Here is a 24,706-nt window from a genome sequence, read left to right on the forward strand (position 1 = left end):
CTGTCAGGTGTTCTCCTCTAGAGTCAGCAGACACCAACCCCTACCTCACCTGTCAGGTGTTCTCCTCTAGAGTCAGCAGACATCAACCTCACCTGTCAGGTGTTCTCCTATTGAGCCAGCAGACACCAACCTCACCTGTCAGGTGTTATCCTCTAGAGCCAGCAGACACCAACCTCACCTGTCAGGTGTTATCCTCTAGAGCCAGCAGACATCAACACCTACCTCACCTGTCAGGTAGAGCCAGCAGACATCAACCTCATCCTCTAGAGCCAGCAGACACCAACCTCACCTGTCAGGTGTTATCCTCTAGAGCCAGCAGACATCAACCTCACCTGTCAGGTGTTCTCCTCTAGAGCCAGCAGACATCAACCTCACCTGTCAGGTGTTCTCCTCTAGAGCCAGGAGACACCACACCCATCACCTGTCAGGTGTTCTCCTCTTGCCGTTGTCGTTGAGGTCTAGGAGTAGTTCTGAGGAGTCGACGGGGGAGGTGGTGGAGGAGGTGTCCAGGAGGAGCTGTTCGTGTTGTGCCAGGTACTGAGCTGGGTTCTGCTTGGCCAGACGGGCACAGTGCAGCAGTTCCCGCTGTAGGAGTGGCAGGTTGGCCTGTAGAGGGGAGACAGTGGTCAAGATCTGGATCTGCTGGGGACTGACAGACAGTACACGACACAAAACTGTATATTACCATCTGACATAGCACCTCATGAAATAGTGGTCCAAATCTGGACTTGTCTGGACTGAGTTCTGTCTCTCAAACAGTAACAGATACAGTAACACACGTCATCAAGGCAAAGGGTGGCTTTTTGAAGAATTTCAAATATAAAAGACATTTGAATTTGTTTAACATTTTTTTGGTTACTATATGATTCCATATACACTATATGTGTTATTTCATAGTTTAGATGTCTTCACTATTATTCTACAATGTAGAAAATAGTACAAATACAAAAACAACTTGAATGAGAAGGTGTTGTAAATGGACCAGTAGTGTACACGAAGACATAACCATAACACCAGCGTACACCTCACCTTACCTGAGGAGAACTAACACATACTATGCTCTGGTACCGTAATATGACATGCAATTATTCTATTATCCTCAGGGACTTGGCTGTACTTTGTGAGGCATTTATATTTGAGTCAATTAGCAGACGTTCTTATCCAGAGAGACTTATCTAGAGAGACTTATCCATAGAGACTTATGCAGAGAGACTTATCTATAGAGACCTATCCATAGAGACTTATCCAGAGAGACTTATGCTGAGAGACTTATCTATAGAGACTTATGCAGAGACTTATGCAGAGAGACTTATCTATAGAGACCTATCCATAGAGACTTATCCAGAGAGACTTATGCTGAGAGACTTATCTATAGAGACTTATGCAGAGACTTATGCAGAGAGACTTATCTATAGAGACTTATCTATAGAGACTTATCCAGAGAGACTTATGCTGAGAGACTTATCTAGAGACTTATCCAGAGAGACTTATCTATAGAGACTTATCTATCGAGACTTATCTATAGAGACTTATCTAGAGAGACTTATCCAGTGAGACTTATCCAGAGACTTATCCAGTGAGACTTATCCAGTGAGACTTATCCAGTGAGACTTATCCAGTGAGACTTATCCAGAGAGTGCTTTTTTCTTCAGACAGCTAGGTGAGACAACCACAAATCACAGACATAGTATGTACAGTATGTAAACATTCTTAAAGTGACATTATTAAAGTGACTAGTGTTCAATTTATTAAAGTGGCCAATGGTATCAAATGTATGTTGGCAGCCACCTCTCTGTGATAGTGATGGCTGTTTAACAGTCTGATGGCCTTGAGATAGAAGCTGTTTTTCAGTCTCTCAGTCCCAATTCTGATGCACCTGTACTGACCTCGCCTTCTGGATGATAGCAGGGTGAACAGGCAGTGGCTCGGGTGGTTGTTGTCCTTGATGATCTTTTTGGCATTCCTGTGACATCGGGCAGGGTAGGTGTCCTGGAGGGCAGGTAGTTTTGCCCCCGGTGATGCGTTCTGCAGAACTGCACCGCCCTCTGGAGAGTTCTGCGGTTGTGGACGGTGCAGTTGGCGCTGTTGCGCCTTCTTCACCACACTGTCTGTGTGCATGGACCATTTCCGATTGTCAGTGATGTGTACAACGAGGAACTTAGAAATGTCCACATTCTCCACTCCTGTCCATTCGATGTGGATAGGGGGGTGCTCCCTTTGCTGTTTCCTGAAGTCCACGATCACCTCTTTTGTTTTACTGATATTGAGTGAGAGGTTATTTTCCTGACACCACACTCCGAGGGCCCTCACCTCCTCCCCGTAGGCCACCTAGTCGTTGTTGGTAATCAAGCCTACCACTGTAGTGTCGTCTGCGAACTTTGTGATTAAGTTGGAGGCGTGCATGTCCACGCAGTAATGGGTGAAGGGAGTACAGGAGAGGGCTGAGAACCCTCTGTGGGGCCCCAGTGTTGAGGACCAGGGAGGTGGAGGTGTTGTTTCCTACCCTCACAACCTGGGGGCGGCCCGTCAGGAAGTCCAGAACCCAGTTGCACAAGGCGGGGTTGAGACCCAGGGCCTCGAGCTTAATGATGAGTTTGGAGGGTACAATGGTGTTGAATGCTGAGCTGTAGTCAATGAACAGCATTCTTACATAGGTATTCCTTTTGTCCAGATGGGATAGGGCAGTGTGCAGTGGGATGGCGATTGCATCGTCTGTGGACGATGTGGACCTTTTCAGCCTCCTAAGCAAATTGGAGTGGGTGGTCTAGGGTGTCAGGTAGGGTGGAGGTGATATGGTCCTTGACTAGTCTCTCAAAGTACTTCATGATGACAGAAGGGAGTGCCACTGGGCGATAGTAATTTAGTTCCGTTACCTTAGCTTTCTTGGGTACAGGAACAATGGTGGCCCTCTTGAAGTATGTGGGAACAACAGACTGGGATAGGGATTGATTGAATATGTCTGTAAACACACCAGCCAGCTGGTCTCCGCATGCTCTGAGGGCGCGGCTGGGGATGCCGTGTGGGCCTGCAGCCTTGCGAGGGTTAACACGTTTAAATGCTTTACTCACGTTGGCTGCGGTGAAGGAGAGTCCGCAGGCTTTGGTAGCGGGCCGTGTATTGTTCTCAAACTGAGCAACGCTGAGCAAACCCAGGGACGTTGCTGGGTTTCTTTTTGTAATCCGTGATAGTCTGTAGACCCTGCAACACAAGTCTCGTGTTTGAGCCGTTGAATTGCGACTCCACTTTGTCTCTATACTGACACGTTGCTTGTTTGATTGCCTTACGGAGGAAATAACTACACTGTTTGTATTCGGCCATGTTTCCAGTCACCTTGCCATGATTAAATGCGGTGCTTTCAGTTCAGTTTTGCGCGAATGCTGCCATCTATCCATGGTTTCTGGTTAGGGTATGTTTTAATAGTCACAGTGGTTACAACATCGCCAATACACTTCCTGATAAACTCCCTCACAGAATCATATACACGGCTGTGACGAGGAGAGTTTTCTTGGTAGATAATAAGTCGGCATTTGATTGTGAAGAATTTTAGGTCAGGTGAACAAAAGTACTTGAGTATGTTGTTACAATTATACCATGAGTCATTAATCATGAAACATACACCCCCGCCCTTCTTCTTACCAGAGAGATGTTTGTTCCTGTCGGCGCAATGCACTGGGAATCCCGTTGGCTGTACGTACTCCGACAGCATGTCCCCAGCTAACTGTATTGACTCTGACAGCATGTCCTCAGCTAGTCATGTCTCCGTGAAACAGAGTATGTTACAACCCCACATATCTCTTTGAAAAGCAACTCTTGCCCTGATTTCATCGACTTTGTTAACTAGGGACTGGACATTAGTGAGTAATATACTCGGAAGCGGTGGGTGGTGTGCCCACATCCGAAGCTTCACTAGAAAACCGTTCTGGCACCCTCTCCTCCGACGGAGTTGTTTTCGGTTGGCCTCTGGAATCAGTTCAAATGCCCTGGGAGGTGCAGACAATGGATCTGCTTTGGGAAAGTCATATTCCTGGTCGTAGTGCTGGTAAATTTACGTCTCTCTGATATCCAATAGTTCTTCCCGGCTGTATGTAATAACACTTAAGGTTTTCTGGGCTAACAATGTAAGAAACAATACATAAAAAAACTAAATACTGCACAGTTTCCTGAGGACTTGAAGCGAAGCTGCCATCTCTAGGTTTTGTTCTGGATGGGCTGTTTGGGGTGATGGGGGTTGCTGAGGAACATCTCATACAAGGGCAAAAAAGGTCTAGTTCATTCCGCGACATTATTCTTTGTCTACCGCGTCATTATCCTCTGTCCTCCGTGACATTATCATCTGTCCTCTGTGGCATTATCATCTGTCCTCCACAGCATTATCTTCTGTTGTCCTCATTATTATCCTCTGTCCTCAGTGACATTATCATCTGTCCTCTGTGGCATTATCATCTGTCCTCCACAGCATTATCTTCTGTTGTCCTCATTATTATCCTCTGTCCTCAGTGACATTATCATCTGTCCTCTGTGGCATTATCATCTGTCCTCCACAGCATTATCTTCTGTTGTCCTCATTATTATCCTCTGTCCTCAGTGACATTATCATCTGTCCTCTGTGGCATTATCATCTGTCCTCCACAGCATTATCTTCTGTTGTCCTCATTATTATCCTCTGTCCTCAGTGTTTTGGATGTTCTTTGTGTGTAATGGTCGTTTTTTTTTTTTACCACAAATAAATACAACACATAACAGCTACCCACATCATCTGAAGCTAAAAGGAACTAGCCATCATCCTCAAGGACTTAGCTGTGTATTTCTGTGACGCGGTAGGTTTTCTGTCCCTCAAAGACACAACAATAACTTCACATCATCTGAACAACAGTACCAAACCATTATCCTCTGTGACATTCTAGGCTTTAGCTTATCCATTAGCAGCTCTACTGTGAAGTTTGAGGGCTTTTGTTCCACTCCAGAGGTTTACACTGTGGGAGCCTAAAAGGACTCTAATACTGATTATATCATGTCCAAAGTGATCTATTTCCTGTGACCCATAATGCATTAGTCCTCCCAGAGATTCCTCTGATTCCCAAGGAACAACAAACCACAGGCAGTGTCCCAAATGGCACCCTATTCCCAATATAGTGCACTACTTTAGACCAGGGTGGCACCCTATTCCCTATATAGTGCATTATATATCAGAAGTAGTGCAGTGTATATATGAAATAGGCTACCATTTGGGATGTACACAGAAAGGCAGAGTGCCCACTACCTGTCACCATCAAAGGGCTAGTTTAGACATAGAAATAGCTGGTGTTTATGATCACTCTCTCTCTCTGTCCTGATAATGAGAGACGGAGAGAGGTGGCTGGGAGTCATAAATGTGTACATGTGACCTCAAAGCCACCAGACGGAGGTTTTTTTTGAAAAGGTTTGTGTTGTTCTTATTATTCAGAATGAGAGCGTGGCTATTTCTGCCCTGTACACTCAGAAAAAATATGTTATCTAGAACCGAAATAGGGTTCTATAGGGCTCTGGTCTATAGTAGTGCACTATATAGGGAATAGGGTTCCATAGGGCTCTGGTCTATAGTAGTGCACTATATAGGGAATAGGGTTCCATAGGGCTCTGGTCTATAGTAGTGCACTATATAGGGAATAGGGTTCTATAGGGCTCTGGTCTAAAGTAGTGCACTATATAGGGAATAGGGTTCCATAGGGCTCTGGTCTAAAGTAGTGCACTATATAGAGAATAGGGCTCTGGTCTAAAGTAGTGCACTATGTAGGGAATAGGGCTCTGGTTTAAAGTAGTGCACTATATAGGGAATAGGGCTCTGGTCTATAGTAGTACCACTATATAGGGAATAGGGCTCTGGTCTAAAGTAGTGCACTATATAGGGAATAGGGCTCTGGTCTAAAGTAGTGCACTATATAGGGAATAGGGTTCTATAGGGCTCTGGTCTATAGTAGTGTACTATATAGGGAATAGGGTTCTATAGGGCTCTGGTCTATAGTAGTGCACTATATAGGGAATAGGGTTCTATGGACCCTGGTCTGTAGTAGTGCACTATATAGGGAATAGGGTTCTATGGACCCTGGTCTGTAGTAGTGCACTATATAGGGAAAAAGGTATAATTTGGGACACATTCAACGACAGCAGAGACGTCATGATGATACAAGACAATTCATCACCATCAACTATAACTAAATCCTATAAATATTATTACAAATTAGGCTTGATATATGGCTAGTTTAGCTACAGAGTTTAGTTTATACAACAAAACCCTGTGATATTAAATATTGTAGCCTAATAGGTATCCTAGCCAAATGTTTCTGTTTCTGAGTGGTCTGAAAGCACTGATCTCTGTGGATCTGGTATGTTTACTGTCCATGTTGAACACTGAGCTCTGTGGATCTGGTATGTTTACTGTCCATGTTGAACACTGATCTCTGTGGATCTGGTATGTTTACTGTCCATGTTGAACACTGATCTCTGTGGATCTGGTATGTTTACTGTCCATGTTGAACACTGATCTCTGTGGATCTGGTATGTTTACTGTCCATGTTGAACACTGATCTCTGTGGATCTGGTATGTTGTTTACTCCTCTCTCTATCCCCCTGCCCTCTCTACATCGTGACATTAAGAAGAAAACCCCCAGCCATCCTAATGCAGATTGCTGCAGCTGCGCTCAGGTCTCTTCCGTCTCTAGCAGGCACCTATAAAAGCCCCCCGTTCCCGCTCACCACTCTCTGCCATATGGCCTCTGGCATTAAAGGCCCCGTAGAGGGAGCGAGAGAGAGAGAAACGTGTTCATTCAGAGCACTAAAATTAGACAAAAAAATTATACAGCAACCATATGGCAGGGAGTGGAGGAGAGAGGAGTAGAGAGCAAGAGAGGGATCTGGGTGGAGGGGGAGGGCTGGTTGAGAGAGAAAAAGGGAGAGAGAAAGAGAGATTGGAGAGGGAGCTGGTGGAGAGAGAGAGAGAAGAGAGAGAGAGAGAGACACAGAGAGAGACAGAGAGAGAGACAGAGAGAGAGAGGAAGAGGGAGCTGGTAGAGAGGGGGGGGGACAAATGAAAGGGAGAGATGGACGAGGAGAGGTTGAGTAAATTAAAATAACTGAACTCTTGGTTAAGTGTTGAGTTGGTTCTACCTGGCCCCTATCAATCAGTTTACTAGAGTTGATGTTGAGGCATGAGTGGATGGCTACTTTACAGAGGGCCTAGGCTACATTTGTTCATGTTACTGTGCCCTACAAAACTAGCTACAAGGGAGAAAACCAATGGCATGTGTACCAAATGGGACCCTATTCACTATGTAGTGCACTACTCTTGACCAGAGCCCACAGAGAATAGTGTACGATCATTAGTGAGCTATATAGGGAGCCATTTGGAAAGTAGCCTAACAGACTAGAGTAGGGTGACCAGAGAGAGACAGGGGGTCAGTCCAGACCTCCCCTCAACTAAACTGATGCTATTTCACTGGGGGTGGAGGTAGGTCACATTACATCACTGGGGTGGAGCTAGGTCAAATCGCATCACTGGGGGTGGAGCTAGGTCAAATCACATCACTGGGGTGGAGCTAGGTCAAATCACATCACTGGGGGTGGAGCTAGGTCAAATTACATCACTGGGGGTGGAGCTAGGTCAAATCACATCACTGGGGTGGAGCTAGGTCAAATCATCAAGGTCACATTACATCACTGGGGTGGAGCTAGGTCACATTACATCATTGGGGTGGAGCTAGGTCACATTACATCACTGGGGTGGAGGAGCTAGGGCAAATGACATCACTGGGGGTGGAACTAGGTCAAATTACATCACTGGGGTGGAGCTAGGTCAAATCACATCACTGGGGGTGGAGCTAGGTCAAATCACATCACTGGGGGTGGAGCTAGGTCAGATGACATCACTGGAGCTAGGTCAAATGACATCACTGGAGCTAGGTCAAATGACATCACTGGGGGTGGAGCTAGGTCAAATGACATCACTGGGGGTGGAGCTAGGTCAAATGACATCACTGGGGGGGTGGAGCTAGGTCAAATGACATCACTGGGGTGGAGCTAGGTCAAATAACCTCACTGGGGGTGGAGCTAGGTCAAATCACATCACTGGGGGTGGAGCTAGGTCAAATCACATCCCTGGGGGTGGAGCTTGGTCATATCACATCACTAGGGGTGGAGCTAGGTCAAATCACATCACTAGGGGTGGAGCTAGGTCAAATCACATCACTGGGGGTGGAGCTAGGTCAAATTACATCACTGGGGGTGGAGCTAGGTCAAATGACATCACTGGGGGTGGAGCTAGGTCAATGACATCACTGGGGGTGGAGCTAGGTCACATAACATCACTGGGGGTGGAGCTAGGTCACATTCACATCACTGGGGGTGGAGCTAGGTCACAACATCACTAGGGGTGGAGCTAGGTCACATTACATCACTGGGGGTGGAGCTAGGTCACATTACATCACTGGGGGTGGAGCTAGGTCAAATCACATCACTAGGGGTGGAGCTAGGTCAAATCACATCACTAGGGGTGGAGCTAGGTCACATTACATCACTGGGGGTGGAGCTAGGTCACATTACATCACTGGGGGTGGAGCTAGGTCACATTACATCTCTCCAGTTAACATCTGAAATACAGAGAGAGAAAAACACGTACCATTCAAATGAAATGCAGTCACATAGAACAGGAAATTCAATGCTTCATGTAAATCATGTAGCCATTTAGGGAATTTAGTATGGCCTGCATGCCGCGTTCCTTCCATCCAAGGAATGAGGGGGAAAACAGACTAGTGGAAATATGTATCTCCGTGTCTCAGCTCTGCGGCTGGGTAAGTGGTTTCCAGATCTGTGGAGGGGCGTGTGTGTGTGCTGTGTGTGTGCTGTGTGTGTGCTGTGTGTGTGTGTGTGTGTGTGTGTGTGTGTGTGTGTGTGTTGTGTGTGTGTGTGTGTGTGTGTGTGTGTGTGTGTGTGTGCAGTACCCTTGTGGAAACACTATGTACCTTCAGGAACGGGATGACGAAGGGTCGGAGCGGGAAGTTGGTCGCTTCTTGGAGCTTGGAGTGGAATTCCTCTATGGTCAACGTGGAATTCTGGGTCAGAGACAGAGAGGAGAGAGAACAGAGAGAGAGGGAGGGGAGAGAGAGAACAGAGAGAGAGAACAGAGAGAAGAGAGAGAGAGAACAGAGAGAGAGGGAGGGGAGAGAGAGAAGAGAGAGGGAGGGAGAGAGAGAACAGAGAGAGGGAGGGGAGAGAGAGAACAGAGAGAGAGAGAGAGAACAGAACAGAGAACAGAGAGAGAGAGAGAGAGAGAGAGAACAGAGAGAGAGGGAGGGAGAGAGAAACAGAGAGAGAGGGAGAGAGAGAACAGAGAGGAGAACAGAGAGGGAGGGGGAGAGAGAACAGAGAGGGAGAGAGAACAGAGAGAGGGAGGGAGAGAGAGAACAGAGAGAGAGAGAGAACAGAGAGAGAGGGAGGGGAGAGAGAGAACAGAGAGAGAGGGAGAGAGAGAACAGAGAGAGAGAACAGAGAGAGTGGGAGGGGAGAGAGAGAACAGAGAGGGAGAGAACAGAGAGAGAGGGAGGGGAGAGGGAGAACAGAGAGAGAGGGAGAGAGAGAACAGAGAGAGAGAGAACAGAGAGAGAGAACAGAGAGAGAGCGAACAGAGAGAGAGAACAGAGAGAGAGGGAGGGGAGAGAGAACAGAGAGAGAGAGAGAACAGAGATTGAGGGAGGGGAGGGGAGAGAGAACAGAGAGAGAGGGAGGGGAGAGAGAGAACAGAGAGAAGAGAGAGAGAGAGAGAGAGATCAGAGAGAACAGAGAGAGAGAGAACAGAGAGAGAGAGAGAACAGAGAGAGTGAGAACAGAGAGAGAGGGAGGGGAGAGAGAGAACAGAGAGAGAGAACAGAGAGTGAGAACAGAGAGAGAGAGTGAGAAGAGAGAGAGAGAGAGAGAGAGAGAGAGAGAGAAAGAAAGAGAGAGAGAGGAGAGAGATGAGAGAGAGAGAGACAGAGAGAGAGACAGAGAGAGAGAGAGAGACCTGAATACATATGGAATACATTATATGATAATAAGTTATTGGAAGCATGTCCTGCCAAGGATTGAATGATTTTAGTTTAATAGAAGACATATGGAGAGACACAGTGAAAGTCTAGGGAGACAGAGCTAGTTTAAATACCTCTTCTACTCAATACAATGTACATTACCACCACTAACATCAGAAGACTAGGGCTCTGGTCAAAAGCACTAGAAAGTGTTGAGACCCCCTTTTCCACATTTTGTTACGTTCCAGCCTCATTCTAAAACGGATTCAATAGTCCTCCCCCCTCATCAATCTACACACATAATGACAAAGCAAAAACAGGTTTTTAAACATTTTTAGGCCCTTCTCCCCCGATTGCTCAGTTTGGCCCGGTGGCCAGCCCTAGGAAGAGTCTTGGTGGTTTCAAACTTTTTTCCACTTAAGAATGATGGAGGACACTGTGTTCTTGGGGACCTTCAATGCTGTGGACATTTTTTGGTACCCTTCCCCAGATCTGTGCCTCGACACAATCCTGTCTTGTAGCTCTAAAGACAATTCCTTCGACGTCAAAACTTGTTTTTTTGCTCTGACATGCGCTGTCAACTGTAGGACATTATATAGACAGGTGTGTGCCTTCCCAAATCATGTCCAATCAATTGAATTTACCACAGGTGGACTCCAATCAAGTTGTAGAAACATCTCAAGGACGATCAATGGAAACAGGATGCACCTGAGCTCAATGTCGAGTCTCATAGCAAAGGGTCTGAATACTTATGAGGTATTTCTGTTTTTATTTGTAATGAATTTGCAAAAATGTCCAAGAAACTGTTTTCGCTTTGTCTTAATGGGGTATTGTGTGTAGATTGCTGAATTATTTTTCTAATCCATTTTTAGAGTAAGGCTGTAACGTAACAAAATGTGGAAAAAGTCAAGGGGTCTGAATACTTTCAGAAGGCAGTGGGGATGGGTGCCATTTTGGAACATAACACCACAGTGATTCAACTGTGTCTCTACAGCAGTGGTTCCCAAAATGTTTTCTTTCTTTTTAAAGGCCCGTACCCCTTCAAACATTCAACCTCCAGCTGTACCCCCTCTAGCACCAGAGTCAGCTGTACCCCCTCTAGCACCAGGGTCAGCTCACTCTCAAAGGGTGTTTTTTTGCCATCATTGTAAGCCTGCCACACACACACTATACAATACATATATTAAACATCAGAATGAGTGTGTTTTTGTCACAACCTGGCTCATGGGAAGTGACAAAGAGCTCTTATAGGACCAGGGCACAGATAATATTATAATAATAATCAATCATTTTGCTATTTATTTACATATTACATAACAAACTGTATTTGTTAATCGAACGAATAACACACCACAGGTTAATGAGAAGGGCTTGAAAAGATGCACATAACTCTGCAATGGTGGGTTGTATTGGAGAGAGTGTCTGTCTTAAATCATTTACTACACACAGTCTGTGCCTGTATTTAGTTTTCATGCTGGTGAGGGCTGAGAATCCACTCTCACATAGGTACGTGGTTGCAAAGGGCATCAGTGTCTTAACAGTGGGATTTGCCAAGGCAGGATACTCTGAGCGCAGCCCTATTCAGAAATCTGGCTGCGGCTTCTGATTCAATTCAATTTTCACAGAACCGCTTGTTGCAATTTCGACGAGGCTCTCTCGTTCAGATATCGGTAAGTGGACTGGATGCATGAAAAGGAATCCAGCCGTTCGTGACATCTGTTTTCAGATGCGTAATACCCAACTCATTCAGGTGCTTTGCTATATCACGTTCCCTAAGCGTCAGTTCATTTGCACACAAAGAAATCATACAATGATGAAAGACCTGTGTGTTGTCCTTGTTAATGCAGACAGAGAAGAGCTTCAACTTCTTAATCATAGCCTCAATTTTGCCTTGCACATTGAATATAGTTGCAGAGAGTCCCTGTAATCCTAGATTCAGATCATTCAGGCGAGAAAAAACATCACCCAGATAGGCCAGTCGTGTGAGAAACTCGTCATTGTCACGTACTGACCTTAGTTCTATTATTATGTCTTTGTTTTAGTGTGGTCAGGGCGTGAGTTGGGTGGGTTGTCTATGTTCCTTTTTCTATGTTTTGGGATTTCTGTGTTTGTCCTGGTATGGTTCTCAATCAGAGGCAGCTGTTTATCGTTGTCCCTGATTGAGAACCATATTTAGGTGGCCTGGTTTGAGTTGTGGGTGATTATTTTCCGTGATAGTGTTTGTTACCGTTTCGTTTGTTTCACTTTGTTATTTTGTACTTTTCTAGTGTTCAGTTTTTCTTATTAAAATGGACACTTACCACGCTGCAAATTGGTCCGACCTCTCTTACTCCTCATCAGAGGAAGACGAGGAGCGTTACTGTCATCATGGAAGCGGACAAGTGAAAATGATGGTAAAGAAGTAAAGAAAGCTCATCTCTCAATTTAAAAAAAACGTGTCAATACTTTGACCCTTGATAACCAGCGCACTTCTGTTGTAAAAGCGTTACATGGTCGCTGTTCATATCAGTTCATAACGCAGAAAATACAGGAGAGTTCAGGGGCCTTTTGCTTTAACAAAGTTACCCATTCTCACTGTAGTGTCCAAAACATCTTTCAAGCTGTCAGGCATTCCTATGGTAGAAAGAGCCTCTAGGTGGATGCTGCAGTGTACCCAAGAGCCTCTAGGTGGATGCTGCAGTGTACCCAAGAGCCTCTCGGTGGATGCTGCAGGTGTACCCAAGAGCCTCTTGGTGGATGCTGCAGTCTACCCAAGAGCCTCTCGGTGGATGCTGCAGTGTACCCAAGAGCCTCTAGGTGGATGCTGCAGTGTACCCAAGAGCCTCGAGGTGGATGCTGCAGTGTACCCAAGAGCCTCTAGGTGGATGCTGCAGTGTACCCAAGAGCCTCTAGGTGGATGCTGCAGTGTACCCAAGAGCCTCGAGGTGGATGCTGCAGTGGACCCAAGAGCCTCTAGGTGGATGCTGCAGTGTACCCAAGAGCCTCTCGGTGGATGCTGCAGGTGTACCCAAGAGCCTCTCTGTGGATGCTGTAGTGTACCCAAGAGCCTCTCGGTGGATGCTGCAGGTGTACCCAAGAGCCTCTCGGTGGATGCTGCAGTGTACCCAAGAGCCTCTCGGTGGATGCTGCAGGTGTACCCAAGAGCCTCTAGGTGGATGCTGCAGTGTACCCAAGAGCCTCTAGGTGGATGCTACTGTGTACCCAAGAGCCTCTCGGTGGATGCGCCAGTGTACCCAAGAGCCTCGAGGTGGATGCTGCAGTGTACCCAAGAGCCTCTCGGTGGATGCTGCAGTGTACCCAAGAGCCTCTAGGTGGATGCTGCAGTGTACCCAAGAGCCTCTAGGTGGATGCTGCAGTGTACCCAAGAGCCTCTAGGTGGATGCTACAGTGTACCCAAGAGCCTCGAGGTGGATACTGCAGTGTACCCAAGAACCTCTCGGTGGATGCTGCAGTGTACCCAAGTGGCGTCGGGAGCAACTGCTTGCACATGCGTTACCACTCCACTATGTCTCCCTGTAATGGCTTTTGCTCCATCAGTACAGATACCTACACATCTTGACCACCAAAGTCCATTGGATGTCACAAAGCTGTCCAGTACTTTAAAAAGATCCTCTCCTGTTCCCCTGGTTTCCAGTGGTTTGCAGAAGAGGATGTCTTCCTTCTTTGAACCCCCATAAATGTAACAGACATATACCAGTAGCTGTGCCAGGCCTGTTGACTCATCCAGCAGTAACAGACATTGACCTGGAGCTGTGCCAGCACTGTTGACTCATCCAGCTGTAACAGACATATACCAGGAGCTGTGCCAGGTCTTTTGACTCATCCAGCTGTAACAGACATATACCAGGAGCTGTGTCAGGCCCACCACGTCTGTTGACACATCCAGCTGTAACAGACATATACCAGGAGCTGTGCCAGGCCTGTTGACTCATCCAGATGCAACAGACATATACCAGGAGCTGTGCCAGGCCCGTTGACTCATCCAGCTGTAACAGACATATACCAGGAGCTGTGCCAGGCCTGTTGACTCATCCAGCTGTAACAGACATATACCAGGAGCTGTGCCAGGCCTGTTGACTCATCCAGCTGTAACAGACATATACCAGGAGCTGTGCCAGGCCTGTTGACTCATCCAGCTGTAACAGACATATACCAGGAGCTGTGCCAGGCCTGTTGACTCATCCAGCTGTAACAGACATATACCAGGAGCTGTGCCAGGCCTGGTCTGTTGACTCATCCAGCTGTAACAGACATATACCAGGAGCTGTGCCAGGCCTGGTCTGTTGACTCATCCAGCTGTAACAGACATATACCAGGAGCTGTGCCAGGCCTGGTCTGTTGACTCATCCAGCTGTAACAGACATATACCAGGAGCTGTGCCAGGCCTGGTCTGTTGACTCATCCAGCTGTAACAGACATATACCAGGAGCTGTGTCAGGCCTGTTGACTCAACCAGCTGTAACAGACATATACCAGCAGCTGTGCCAGGCCTGGTCTGTTGACTCATCCAGCTGTAACAGACATATACCAGGAGCTGTGCCAGGCCTGTTGACTCATCCAGCTGTAACAGACATATACCAGGAGCTGTGTCAGGCCTGTTGACTCATCCAGCTGTAACAGACATATACCAGGAGCTGTGCCAGGCCTGGTCTGTTGACTCATCCAGCTGTAACAGACATATACCAGGAGCTGTGCCAGGCCTGTTGACTCACCAGCTGTAACAGACATACACCAGGAGCTGTGCCAGGCCTGGTCTGTTGACTCATCCAGCTGTAACAGACATACACCAGGAGCTGTGCCAGGCCTGGTCTGTTGACTCATCCAGCTGTAACAGACATACACCAGGAGCTGTGCCAGGTCTGTTCTGCTGTAACACATAGAATTCACTGGCGAAGCAGTAATGTTTCAAAACACCTCCTGCCATGTCACTGATGCGTCGTGAAACAGTGTTGTTTGATGAAGACATTGTCTGTTTTGTTTGTCTTGGCCTTTTCGCCCAGCCATATCCGCGGCAGCAGGAAGAATTAAGTCCTCCACACTAGGGGCTTGCCTGTCCCAGCCACTCGGTACCATATAAGACACTTCTAGCCCCTCTTATTCATGTTATTATAATGTTATATTAATCATCTGTTGCTTTTATACATGTCTTACTACTCAAGTCGTCTCAATTCTCGCTCAAAAAACTCCTGTGGCTTATTTTTCGAAATTTTGTTTCTAAATGACTGCAGAATAGTTTCATTGAGTTGTGAGATAGTACTTTTGCACATATAACACACTGTGGCTGAGGAAAGGCACTACTCTCACTATAAGTGAACCCCAAATCAATGTAGTTCTCATTTTTGCACCTTTTCGCTGGTCTGACGTCCCTGTCTGTTGTTCGGTGCTTTCCTGGGTAAGGGGGCAGTAGCTTGGTGTTTTCCTGGGTAAGGGGACAGTAGCTTGGTGTTTTCCTGGGTAAAGGGGACAGTAGCTTGGTGTTTTCCCAGGTAAGGGGACAGTAGCTTGGTGTTTTCCTGGGTAAAGGGGACAGTAGCTTGGTGTTTTCCCAGGTAAGGGGGCAGTAGCTTGGTGTTTTCCTGGGTAAGGGGACAGTAGCTTGGTGTTTTCCTGGGTAAAGGGGACAGTAGCTTGGTGTTTTCCCAGGTAAGGGGGCAGTAGCTTGGTGCTTTCCCAGGTAAGGGGACAGTAGCTTGGTGTTTTCCTGGGTAAGGGGCAGTAGCTTGGTGTTTTCCCTGGTAAAGGGGACAGTAGCTTGTTGCTTTCCTGGGTAAAGGGGACAGTAGCTTGGTGCTTTCCCAGGTAAGGGGACAGTAGCTTGGTGTTTTCCTGGGTAAGGGGCAGTAGCTTGGTGCTTTCCCAGGTAAGGGGACAGTAGCTTGGTGCTTTCCTGGGTAAAGGGGACAGTAGCTTGGTGCTTTCCCAGGTAAGGGGACAGTAGCTTGGTGTTTTCCTGGGTAAGGGGCAGTAGCTTGGTGTTTTCCTGGGTAAAGGGGACAGTAGCTTGGTGCTTTCCCAGGTAAGGGGACAGTAGCTTGGTGTTTTCCTGGGTAAAGGGGACAGTAGCTTGGTGCTTTCCCAGGTAAGGGGGACAGTAGCTTGGTGTTTTCCTGGGTAAAGGGGACAGTAGCTTGGTGTTTCCTGGGTAAGGGGACAGTAGCTTGGTGCTTTCCTGGGTAAAGGGGACAGTAGCTTGGTGTTTTCCTGGGTAAGGGGACAGTAGCTTGGTGCTTTCCCAGGTAAGGGAACAGTAGCTTGGTGTTTTCCTGGGTAAGGAGTTAGTAGCTTGGTGTTTTCCCAGGTAAGGGGACAGTAGCTTGGTGTTTTCCTGGGTAAAGGGGACAGTAGCTTGGTGTTTTCCTGGGTAAGGGGACAGTAGCTTGGTGCTTTCCCAGGTAAGGGAACAGTAGCTTGGTGTTTTCCTGGGTAAGGAGGCAGTAGCTTGGTGTTTTCCCAGATAAGGGGACAGTAGCTTGGTGCTTTCCTGGGTAAGGGGGCAGTAGCTTGGTGCTTTCCCAGGTAAGGGGGCAGTAGCTTGGTGCTTTCTCAGGTAAGGGGGCAGTAGCTTGGTGCTTTCCCAGGTAAGGGGCAGTAGCTTGGTGCTTTCCCAGGTAAGGGGGCAGTAGCTTGGTGCTTTCTCAGGTAAGGGGGCAGTAGCTTGGTGCTTTCCCAGGTAAGGGGCAGTAGCTTGGTGCTTTCCCAGGTAAGAGGGCAGTAGCTTGGTGCTTTCCCAGGTAAGGGGGCAGTAGCTTGGTGCTTTCCCAGGTAAGGGGGCAGGGGGTAGCTTGGTGCTTTCTCAGGTAAGGGGGCAGTAGCTTGGTGCTTTCCCAGGTAAGGGGGCAGTAGCTTGGTGCTTTCCGGGTAAGGGGGCAGTAGCTTGGTGCTTTCCTGGGTAAGCTTGGTGCTTTCCTGGGGGGGCAGTAGCTTGGTGTTTTCCTGGGTCAGGGGACAGTAGCTTGGTGCTTTCCTGGGTCAGGGGCAAGCTTGGTGCTTTCCTGGGGGGCAGTAGCTTTGTGCTTTCCTGGGTAAGGGGCAGTAGCTTGGTGCTTTCCTGGGTCAGGGGCAGTAGCTTGGTGCTTTCCTGGGTCAGGGGGCAGTAGCTTGGTGCTTTCCTGGGTCAGGGGGCAGTAGCTTGGTGCTTTCCCGGGTAAGGGGACAGTAGCTCTTCTTAGCATCAGATTCACAGCTGTCAGTGTTCATACTAGCTGGGCTAACAACAAATGTAGAATTACTGATGCTGGCATTGGATGTGCTCGTGGAAGCAGAACAGGTGCAGCTGTAGTACTGCTGGTAGTAGCAGTAGTACCAGTAGAGCTGGTATGTGTCTCTATGTGTATGTGTCTCCATGGACACGGGAATTACTTTTTTTGAACCATTTATCTATAACAGCCTGAGAACATTTATTATTTCCAGATGATATTTTCCAATCTCTCAATGTCGTCCCGGTTGACTTCTTTTAACATGTGTTGGACCAGAGTGTTTAGACTGATGCTCCTGAGCCTCTGTCTCTCTGTGTGTGTCCATGTTTAGAGGGAACCTCCTGAGTCTTTCTCTCTCTCTGTCTCTCTGTGTGTGTCCATGTTTAGAGGGAACCTCCTGAGTCTTTCTCTCTCTATGTCTCTCTGTCTCTCTGTGTGTGTCCATGTTTAGAGGGAACCTCCTGAGTCTTTCTCTCTCTCTGTCTCTGTGTGTGTCCATGTTTAGAGGGAACCTCCTGAGTCTTTCTCTCTCTATGTCTCTCTGTCTCTCTGTGTGTGTCCATGTTTAGAGGGAACCTCCTGAGTCTCTCTCTCCGTCTCTGTGTGTGACCATGTTTAGAGGGAACCTCCTGAGTCTCTCTCTCCGTCTCTGTGTGTGACCATGTTTAGAGGGAACCTCCTGAGTCTCTCTCTCTGTCTCTGTCTCTGTGTGTCCATGTTTAGAGGGAACCTCCTGAGTCTCTCTCTCCGTCTCTGTGTGTGACCATGTTTAGAGGGAACCTCCTGAGTCTCTCTCTCTGTCTCTGTCTCTGTGTGTCCATGTTTAGAGGGAACCTCCTGAGTCTCCCTCTCTCTCTCTCTCTCTGTCTCTGTGTGTGACCATGTTTAGAGGGAACCTCCTGAGTCTCCCTCTCTGTCTCTCTGTGTGTCTCCATATTTAGAGGGAACCTCCTGAGTTTCTGTCTGTCTCTGTGTGTCCATGTTTAGAGGGAACCTCCTGAGTCTCTCTCTCTGTCTCTCTGTCTCTGTGTGTGTCCATGTTTAGAGGGAACCTCCTGAGTCTCCCTCTCTCTCTGTCTATCTGTCTCTCTGTGTGTGTCCATGTTTAGAGGGAACCTCCTGAGTCTCCCCTCTCTCTATCTGTCTCTCTGTGTGTGTCCATGTTTAGAGGGAACCTCCTGAGTCTCTCTCTCTGTCTCTCTGTCTCTGTGTGTGTCCATGTTTAGAGGGAACCTCCTGAGTCTCCCTCTCTCTCTGTCTATCTGTCTCTCTGTGTGTGTCCATGTTTAGAGGGAACCTCCTGAGTCTCTCTCTCTGTCTCTCTGTCTCTGTGTGTGTCCATGTTTAGAGGGAACCTCCTGAGTCTTTCTCTCTCTTTGTCTATCTGTCTCTCTGTGTGTGTCCATGTTTAGAGGGAACCTCCTGAGTCTCTCTCTCTGTCTCTCTGTCTCTGTGTGTGTCCATGTTTAGAGGGAACCTCCTGAGTCTCCCTCTCTCTCTGTCTCTCTGTGTGTGTCCATGTTTAGAGGGAACCTCCTGAGTCTCCCTCTCTCTCTGTCTCTCTGTGTGTGTCCATGTTTAGAGGGAACCTCCTGAGTCTCCCTCTCTCTCTGTCTCTCTGTGTGTGTCCATGTTTAGAGGGAACCTCCTGAGTCTCCCTCTCTCTCTGTCTCTGTGTGTGTCCATGTTTAGAGGGAACCTCCTGAGTCTCCCTCTCTCTCTGTCTCTGTGTGTGTCCATGTTTAGAGGGAACCTCCTGAGTCTCCCTCTCTGTCTCTCTGTCTCTCTGTGTGTGTCCATGTTTAGAGGGAACCTCTTGAGTCTCTGTCTGTCTCTCTACAGTGCCAACTCTACTAATCCCTCTATTTTCAATAAGGGAGAGAGGGGAACACATAATAAAGAGCTACGGAAGGGGTGTGTGTGTGGTACGGAGGCCAAGGGGAGACCAGGAGAAAACCTTGGTGGTGTGTACATGAAGACACACTGACAATATTAAAAAAGAATGAGCTAAGAGGAGAGGATAGAACTACCCCAACCTGTAACATCTCAGCTAAGAGGAGAGGAGAGAACTCCCCCACCCTGTAATATCTCAGCTAAGAGGAGAGGATAGAACTCCCCCACCCTGTAACATCTCAGCTAAGAGGAGAGGATAGAACTCCCCCACCCTGTAACATCTCAGCTAAGAGGAGAGGAGAGAACTCCCCACCCTGTAATATCTCAGCTAAGAGGAGAGGAGAGGATAGAACTCCCCCCGCACCCTGTAACATCTCAGTTAAGAGGCTAAGAGAGAGAGGAGAGAACTCCCCCACCCTGTAATATCTCAGTTAAGAGGAGAGGAGAGAACTCCCCACCCTGTAATATCTCAGCTAAGAGGAGAGGAGAGAACCCTGTAACATCCCCACCCTGTAATATCTCAGCTAAGAGGAGAGGAGAGAACTCCCCCACCCTGTAACATCTCAGCTAAGAGGAGAGGAGAGAACTCCCCCACCCTGTAACATCTCAGTTAAGAGGAGAGGAGAGGAGAGGATAGAACTCCCCCACCCTGTAACATCTCAGCTAAGAGGAGAGGATAGAACTCCCCCACCCTGTAACATCTCAGCTAAGAGGGAGAGGATAGAACTCCCCCACCCTGTAACATCTCAGCTAAGAGGAGAGGATAGAACTCCCCCACCCTGTAACATCTCAGCTAAGACCCTGTAACATCTCAGCTAAGAGGAGAGGATAGAACTCCCCACCCTGTAACATCTCAGCTAAGAGGAGAGGAGAGGATAGAACTCCCCACCCTGTAACATCTCAGCTAAGAGGAGAGGATAGAACTCCCCCACCCTGTAAATCTCATCTCAGCTAAGAGGAGAGGATAGAACTCCCCACCCTGTAACATCTCAGCTAAGAGGAGAGGAGAGAACTCCCCACCCTGTAACATCTCAGCTAAGAGGAGAGGATAGAACTCCCCCACCCTGTAACATCTCAGCTAAGAGGAGAGGATAGAACTCAGCCCCCACCCTGTAACATCTCAGCTAAGAGAGAGAGGATAGAACTCCCCCACCCTGTAACATCTCAGCTAAGAGGAGAGGATAGAACTCCCCCACCCTGTAACATCTCAGTTAAGAGGAGAGGATAGAACTCCCCACCCTGTAACATCTCAGCTAAGAGGAGAGGAGAGAACTCCCCCACCCTGTAACATCTCAGTTAAGAGGAGAGGATAGAACTCCCCACCCTGTAACATCTCAGTTAAGAGGAGAGGAGAGAACTCCCCCACCCTGTAACATCTCAGCTAAGAGGAGAGGATAGAACTCCCCCACCTTGTAACATCTCAGTTAAGAGGAGAGGAGAGGAGAGAACTCCCCCACCCTGTAACATCTCAGCTAAGAGGAGAGGAGAGGATAGAACTCACCCACCCTGTAACATCTCAGCTAAGAGGAGAGGATAGAACTCCCCACCCTGTAACATCTCAGCTAAGAGGAGAGGATAGAACTCAGCTAAGAGGAGAGGATAGAACCCCACCCTGTAACATCTCAGCTAAGAGGAGAGGAGAGGATAGAACTCCCCCCACCCTGTAACATCTCAGCTAAGAGGAGAGGATAGAACTCAGCTAAAGGAGAGGAGAGGATAGAACTCCCCCCTGTAACATCTCAGCTAAGAGGAGAGGATAGAACTCCCCCACCCTGTAACATTGCAAGGCTCTCAGTGGAAAATTAGGCAATTCATGCCCCTCCATCTCCTCCTCCTCCTCCTCCTCCTCCTCCTCCGCCTCCTCCCCTACATCTTCCTCCTCCTCCCCTACATCCTCCCTCACGTTGTCCCACACCTCCTCCTCCTCCCCCACCTGCTCCTCCTCCTCTTCCTACTCCCTCCCTCACCACCTCCTCCTTAACCCCCATCACCACCACCATCCTCCTCCTCCTCCCACACTACCTCCTCCTCCTCTCCCACCTGCTCCTCCTCCTCCTCCTCCTCCTTCCACACCACCTCCTCCTCCTTCCCCACCTGCTCCTCCTCCTTCTCCTCCCACACCAGCTCCTCCTCCTCCCCCCACCTGCTCCTCCTCCTCCCACACCAGCTCCTCCTCCTCCCCCACTTGCACCTCCTCCTCCTCACACACCAGCTCCTTCTCCTCCCCCACTTGCTCCTCCTCCTCCTCACACACCAGCTCCTCCTCCACCCACTCCAGCTCCTCTTCCTCCTCCCTCACCACCACCATCTCCTCTTCCTCCTCCTACATGCTATGCTATTTTTGCTCTGCAACATCATATTACTCTACATGATATATCAAATGCTGTTTTTCCCCCAATGCATCTTAATTTTATTATATCAAATGAATCTCATGAAAAGCAGGTCTTTTATCTCAAGTTTATCTGAGCCTGTGAGATAGGCTTAGCCTTCATCCGCCCTCCTGTAGATTTGAACTCCAACCTTAATAAACCAAACCTGATTCTAATAATTAGCTGGTTGATAAACTGAATCAGGATAGTTTACAACAGGTTGGAGTTAAAACCTACAGGAGGGTCTCTCTCCAGGAACATGGTTTGTGTTAAAACCTACAGGAGGGTCTCTCTCCAGGAACAGGGTTAGAGTTATAACCTACAGGAGGGTCTCTCTCCAGGAACATGGTTTGTGTTAAAACCTACAGGAGGGTATCTCTCCATCAACAGGGTTGGAGTTATAACCTACAGGAGGGTCTCTCTCCAGGAACAGGGTTAGAGTTATAACCTACAGGAGGGTCTCTCTCCAGGAACAGGGTTAGAGTTATAACCTACAGGAGGGTCTCTCTCCAGGAACAGGGTTAGAGTTAAAACCTACAGGAGGGTATCTCTCCAGGAACAGGGTTGGAGTTATAACCTACAGGAGGGTCTCTCTCCAGGAACAGGGTTGGAGTTATAACCTACAGGAGGGTCTCTCTCCAGGAGCAGGGTTGGAGTTATAACCTACAGGAGGGTCTCTCTCCAGGAGCAGGGTTGGAGTTATAACTTCCAGGAGGACATCTCCCTGGTTTACAGACTCACCACCAGCCCCAGTACCAGCATGCGGACGCGTTCTCCGATCTCGGGCGAGATGTCATTGCCGAACTGCTGTAGAGTTGTGAGGAAGCGTTTCAGCTTGCTGAGCTGCCGGGCGCCGCACGCAAGAGGGAGCAGCTGATTGGCCAGCGAGGAAGATGAGGAGGAGCTAGGCCCGTTGCTGAAGCCGTTGGGTGGCGAGGGAGCTCCATTTAACGCCGTGGGGGAGTGGCTGTTGTTGCCATTGGTTACTGTAAACACAAAGAAGATTAAGAAAAACACACTAGGGTTAAACACAACAACATAATAAATAACACCAGGATTAAATACAACAACATAATAAATAACACCAGGATTAAATACAACAATATAAGAAATAACACCAGGATTAAATACAACAACATAATAAATAACACCAGGATTAAATACAACAATATACTAAATAACACCAGGATTAAATACAACAACATAATAAATAACACCAGGATTAAATACAACAACATAATAAATAACACCAGGATTAAATACAACAACATAATAAATAACACCAGGATTAAATACAACAACATAATAAATAACACCAGGATTAAATACAACAACATAATAAATAACACCAGGATTAAATACAACAATATAAGAAATAACACCAGGATTAAATACAACAACATACTAAATAACACCAGGATTAAATACAACAACATAATAAATAACACCAGGATTAAATACAACAACATAATAAATAACACCAGGATTAAATACAACAATATAAGAAATAACACCAGGATTAAATACAACAACATAATAAATAACACCAGGATTAAATACAACAACATAATAAATAACACCAGGATTAAACACAACAATATAATAAATAACACCAGGATTAAATACAACAATATAATGAATAACACCAGGATTAAATACAACAATATAATAAATAACACCAGGATTAAATACAACAATATAATAAATAACACCAGGATTAAATACAACAATATAATTAATAACACCAGGATTAAATACAACAATATAATAAATAACACCAGGATTAAATACAACAATATAATTAATAACACCAGGATTAAATACAAAAGCAGAATAGAAAACAGAACCACTTAATGGAATTCAGAACCACTTATTCAGAATCGTTAACAACTCAATGAAACAGTGTAATAGATGTTGGCTATTTGTGCATTAAATAATGTATTCTTCAATTCAACGAACATGTTAAGTGTGTATATGTAACATATAGAGAGATATGTAAGACAGCAGAGTGCATTGACTAATGAGATTGGACAGTATGCGCAATTTCCCAAACAATTTCACACACACACACACACACACACACACACACACACACACACACACACACACACACACACACACACACACACACACACACACACACACACACACACACACACACACACACACACACACACACACACACACACACACACAGATATTTCCAATACTGGGAGAATCAAGGCAATTAACCTGCATCTGGAAACAATTAACACAAAGCTAGGAAATCAAATACCTCTAACCCTTCAGAGTGTAGTATAGTATACCTCTAACCCTTCAGAGGGTAGTATAGTATAACTCTAACCCTTCAGAGTGTAGTATAGTATAACTCTCACCCTTCAGAGGGTAGTATAGTATAACTCTAACCCTTCAGTGTAGTATAGTATAACTCTCACCCTTCAGAGGGTAGTATAGTATAACTCTAACCCTTCAGTGTAGTATAGTATAACTCCAACCCTTCAGAGTGTAGTATAGTATAACTCTAACCCAGTAGGGATTCTGGCATGAGTGAGAGAAGGGGGGATGAGTGTGTGTGTGTGTGTGTGTGTATCTGTCTGTGTGTGTGTGTGTCTATATGAGTGACTCTGTGCAGGTACTCCCTGTATATAGCCTCGTTATTAGTTTGATTGGTTTACTATGTCCTTTTAATTTCACAAACGACTGTAAAAGCTTTTAACAGTAAAGTCTGAACCTGTTTTGTCATGTGACCAATAGGATTTATATGGTTGGAACTGTCTCATAGCGATAGCAGGATACAGTATCTGTGTGTGTGTGTGTGTGTGTGTGTGTGTGTGTGTGTGTGTCAGTACTTACATGTAGTAGGTGTGAATGAGCTGGTTCGAGGGGCTCCCTGGGTGGTTGGAGGAGGAGGAGGCATGGTGGTTGGAGTTAATCTGGATTGTGTTTTCACATCCGCAGGTGAGTCGGGCATAGTGGAGCACTTCTCAGTGTGATCTAGAGACAGAGGAATACACTGGTTTAGATACATGTAGGTAACATGGTCATTTAGGTACATGTAGGTAACATGGTCATTTAGGTACATGTAGGTAACATGGTCATGTAGGTAACATGGTCATTTAGGTACATGTAGGTAACATGGTCATGTAGGTAACATGGTCATTTAGGTACATGTAGGTAACATGGTCATTTAGGTACATGTAGGTAACATGGCCAT

General features: G+C 46.9%; 1 protein-coding gene across 3 annotated transcripts in view; it reads right to left on the minus strand.

Moving 5' to 3' along the window:
- Positions 1-24,482, minus strand: part of LOC112236116 (protein CBFA2T1-like) — a 100,665-nt gene extending 76,183 nt beyond the window's left edge. For all 3 annotated transcript variants that reach the window (XM_042295054.1, XM_042295053.1, XM_042295052.1), the window contains exons 1-4: positions 24,346-24,482; positions 22,234-22,478; positions 8,994-9,083; positions 422-606 (exon numbers count right to left, since the gene is read on the minus strand). In XM_042295054.1, the coding sequence (XP_042150988.1) occupies positions 422-606; positions 8,994-9,083; positions 22,234-22,478; positions 24,346-24,463 (638 nt within the window). In that variant the 5' untranslated portion in view covers positions 24,464-24,482. The remainder of the gene's footprint in view (positions 1-421; positions 607-8,993; positions 9,084-22,233; positions 22,479-24,345) is intronic.
- Positions 24,483-24,706: the final 224 nt, after the last annotated feature.

This window comes from Oncorhynchus tshawytscha, linkage group LG13 (assembly GCF_018296145.1).
Source record: "Oncorhynchus tshawytscha isolate Ot180627B linkage group LG13, Otsh_v2.0, whole genome shotgun sequence".
Classification (NCBI taxonomy): Eukaryota; Metazoa; Chordata; class Actinopteri; order Salmoniformes; family Salmonidae; genus Oncorhynchus; species Oncorhynchus tshawytscha.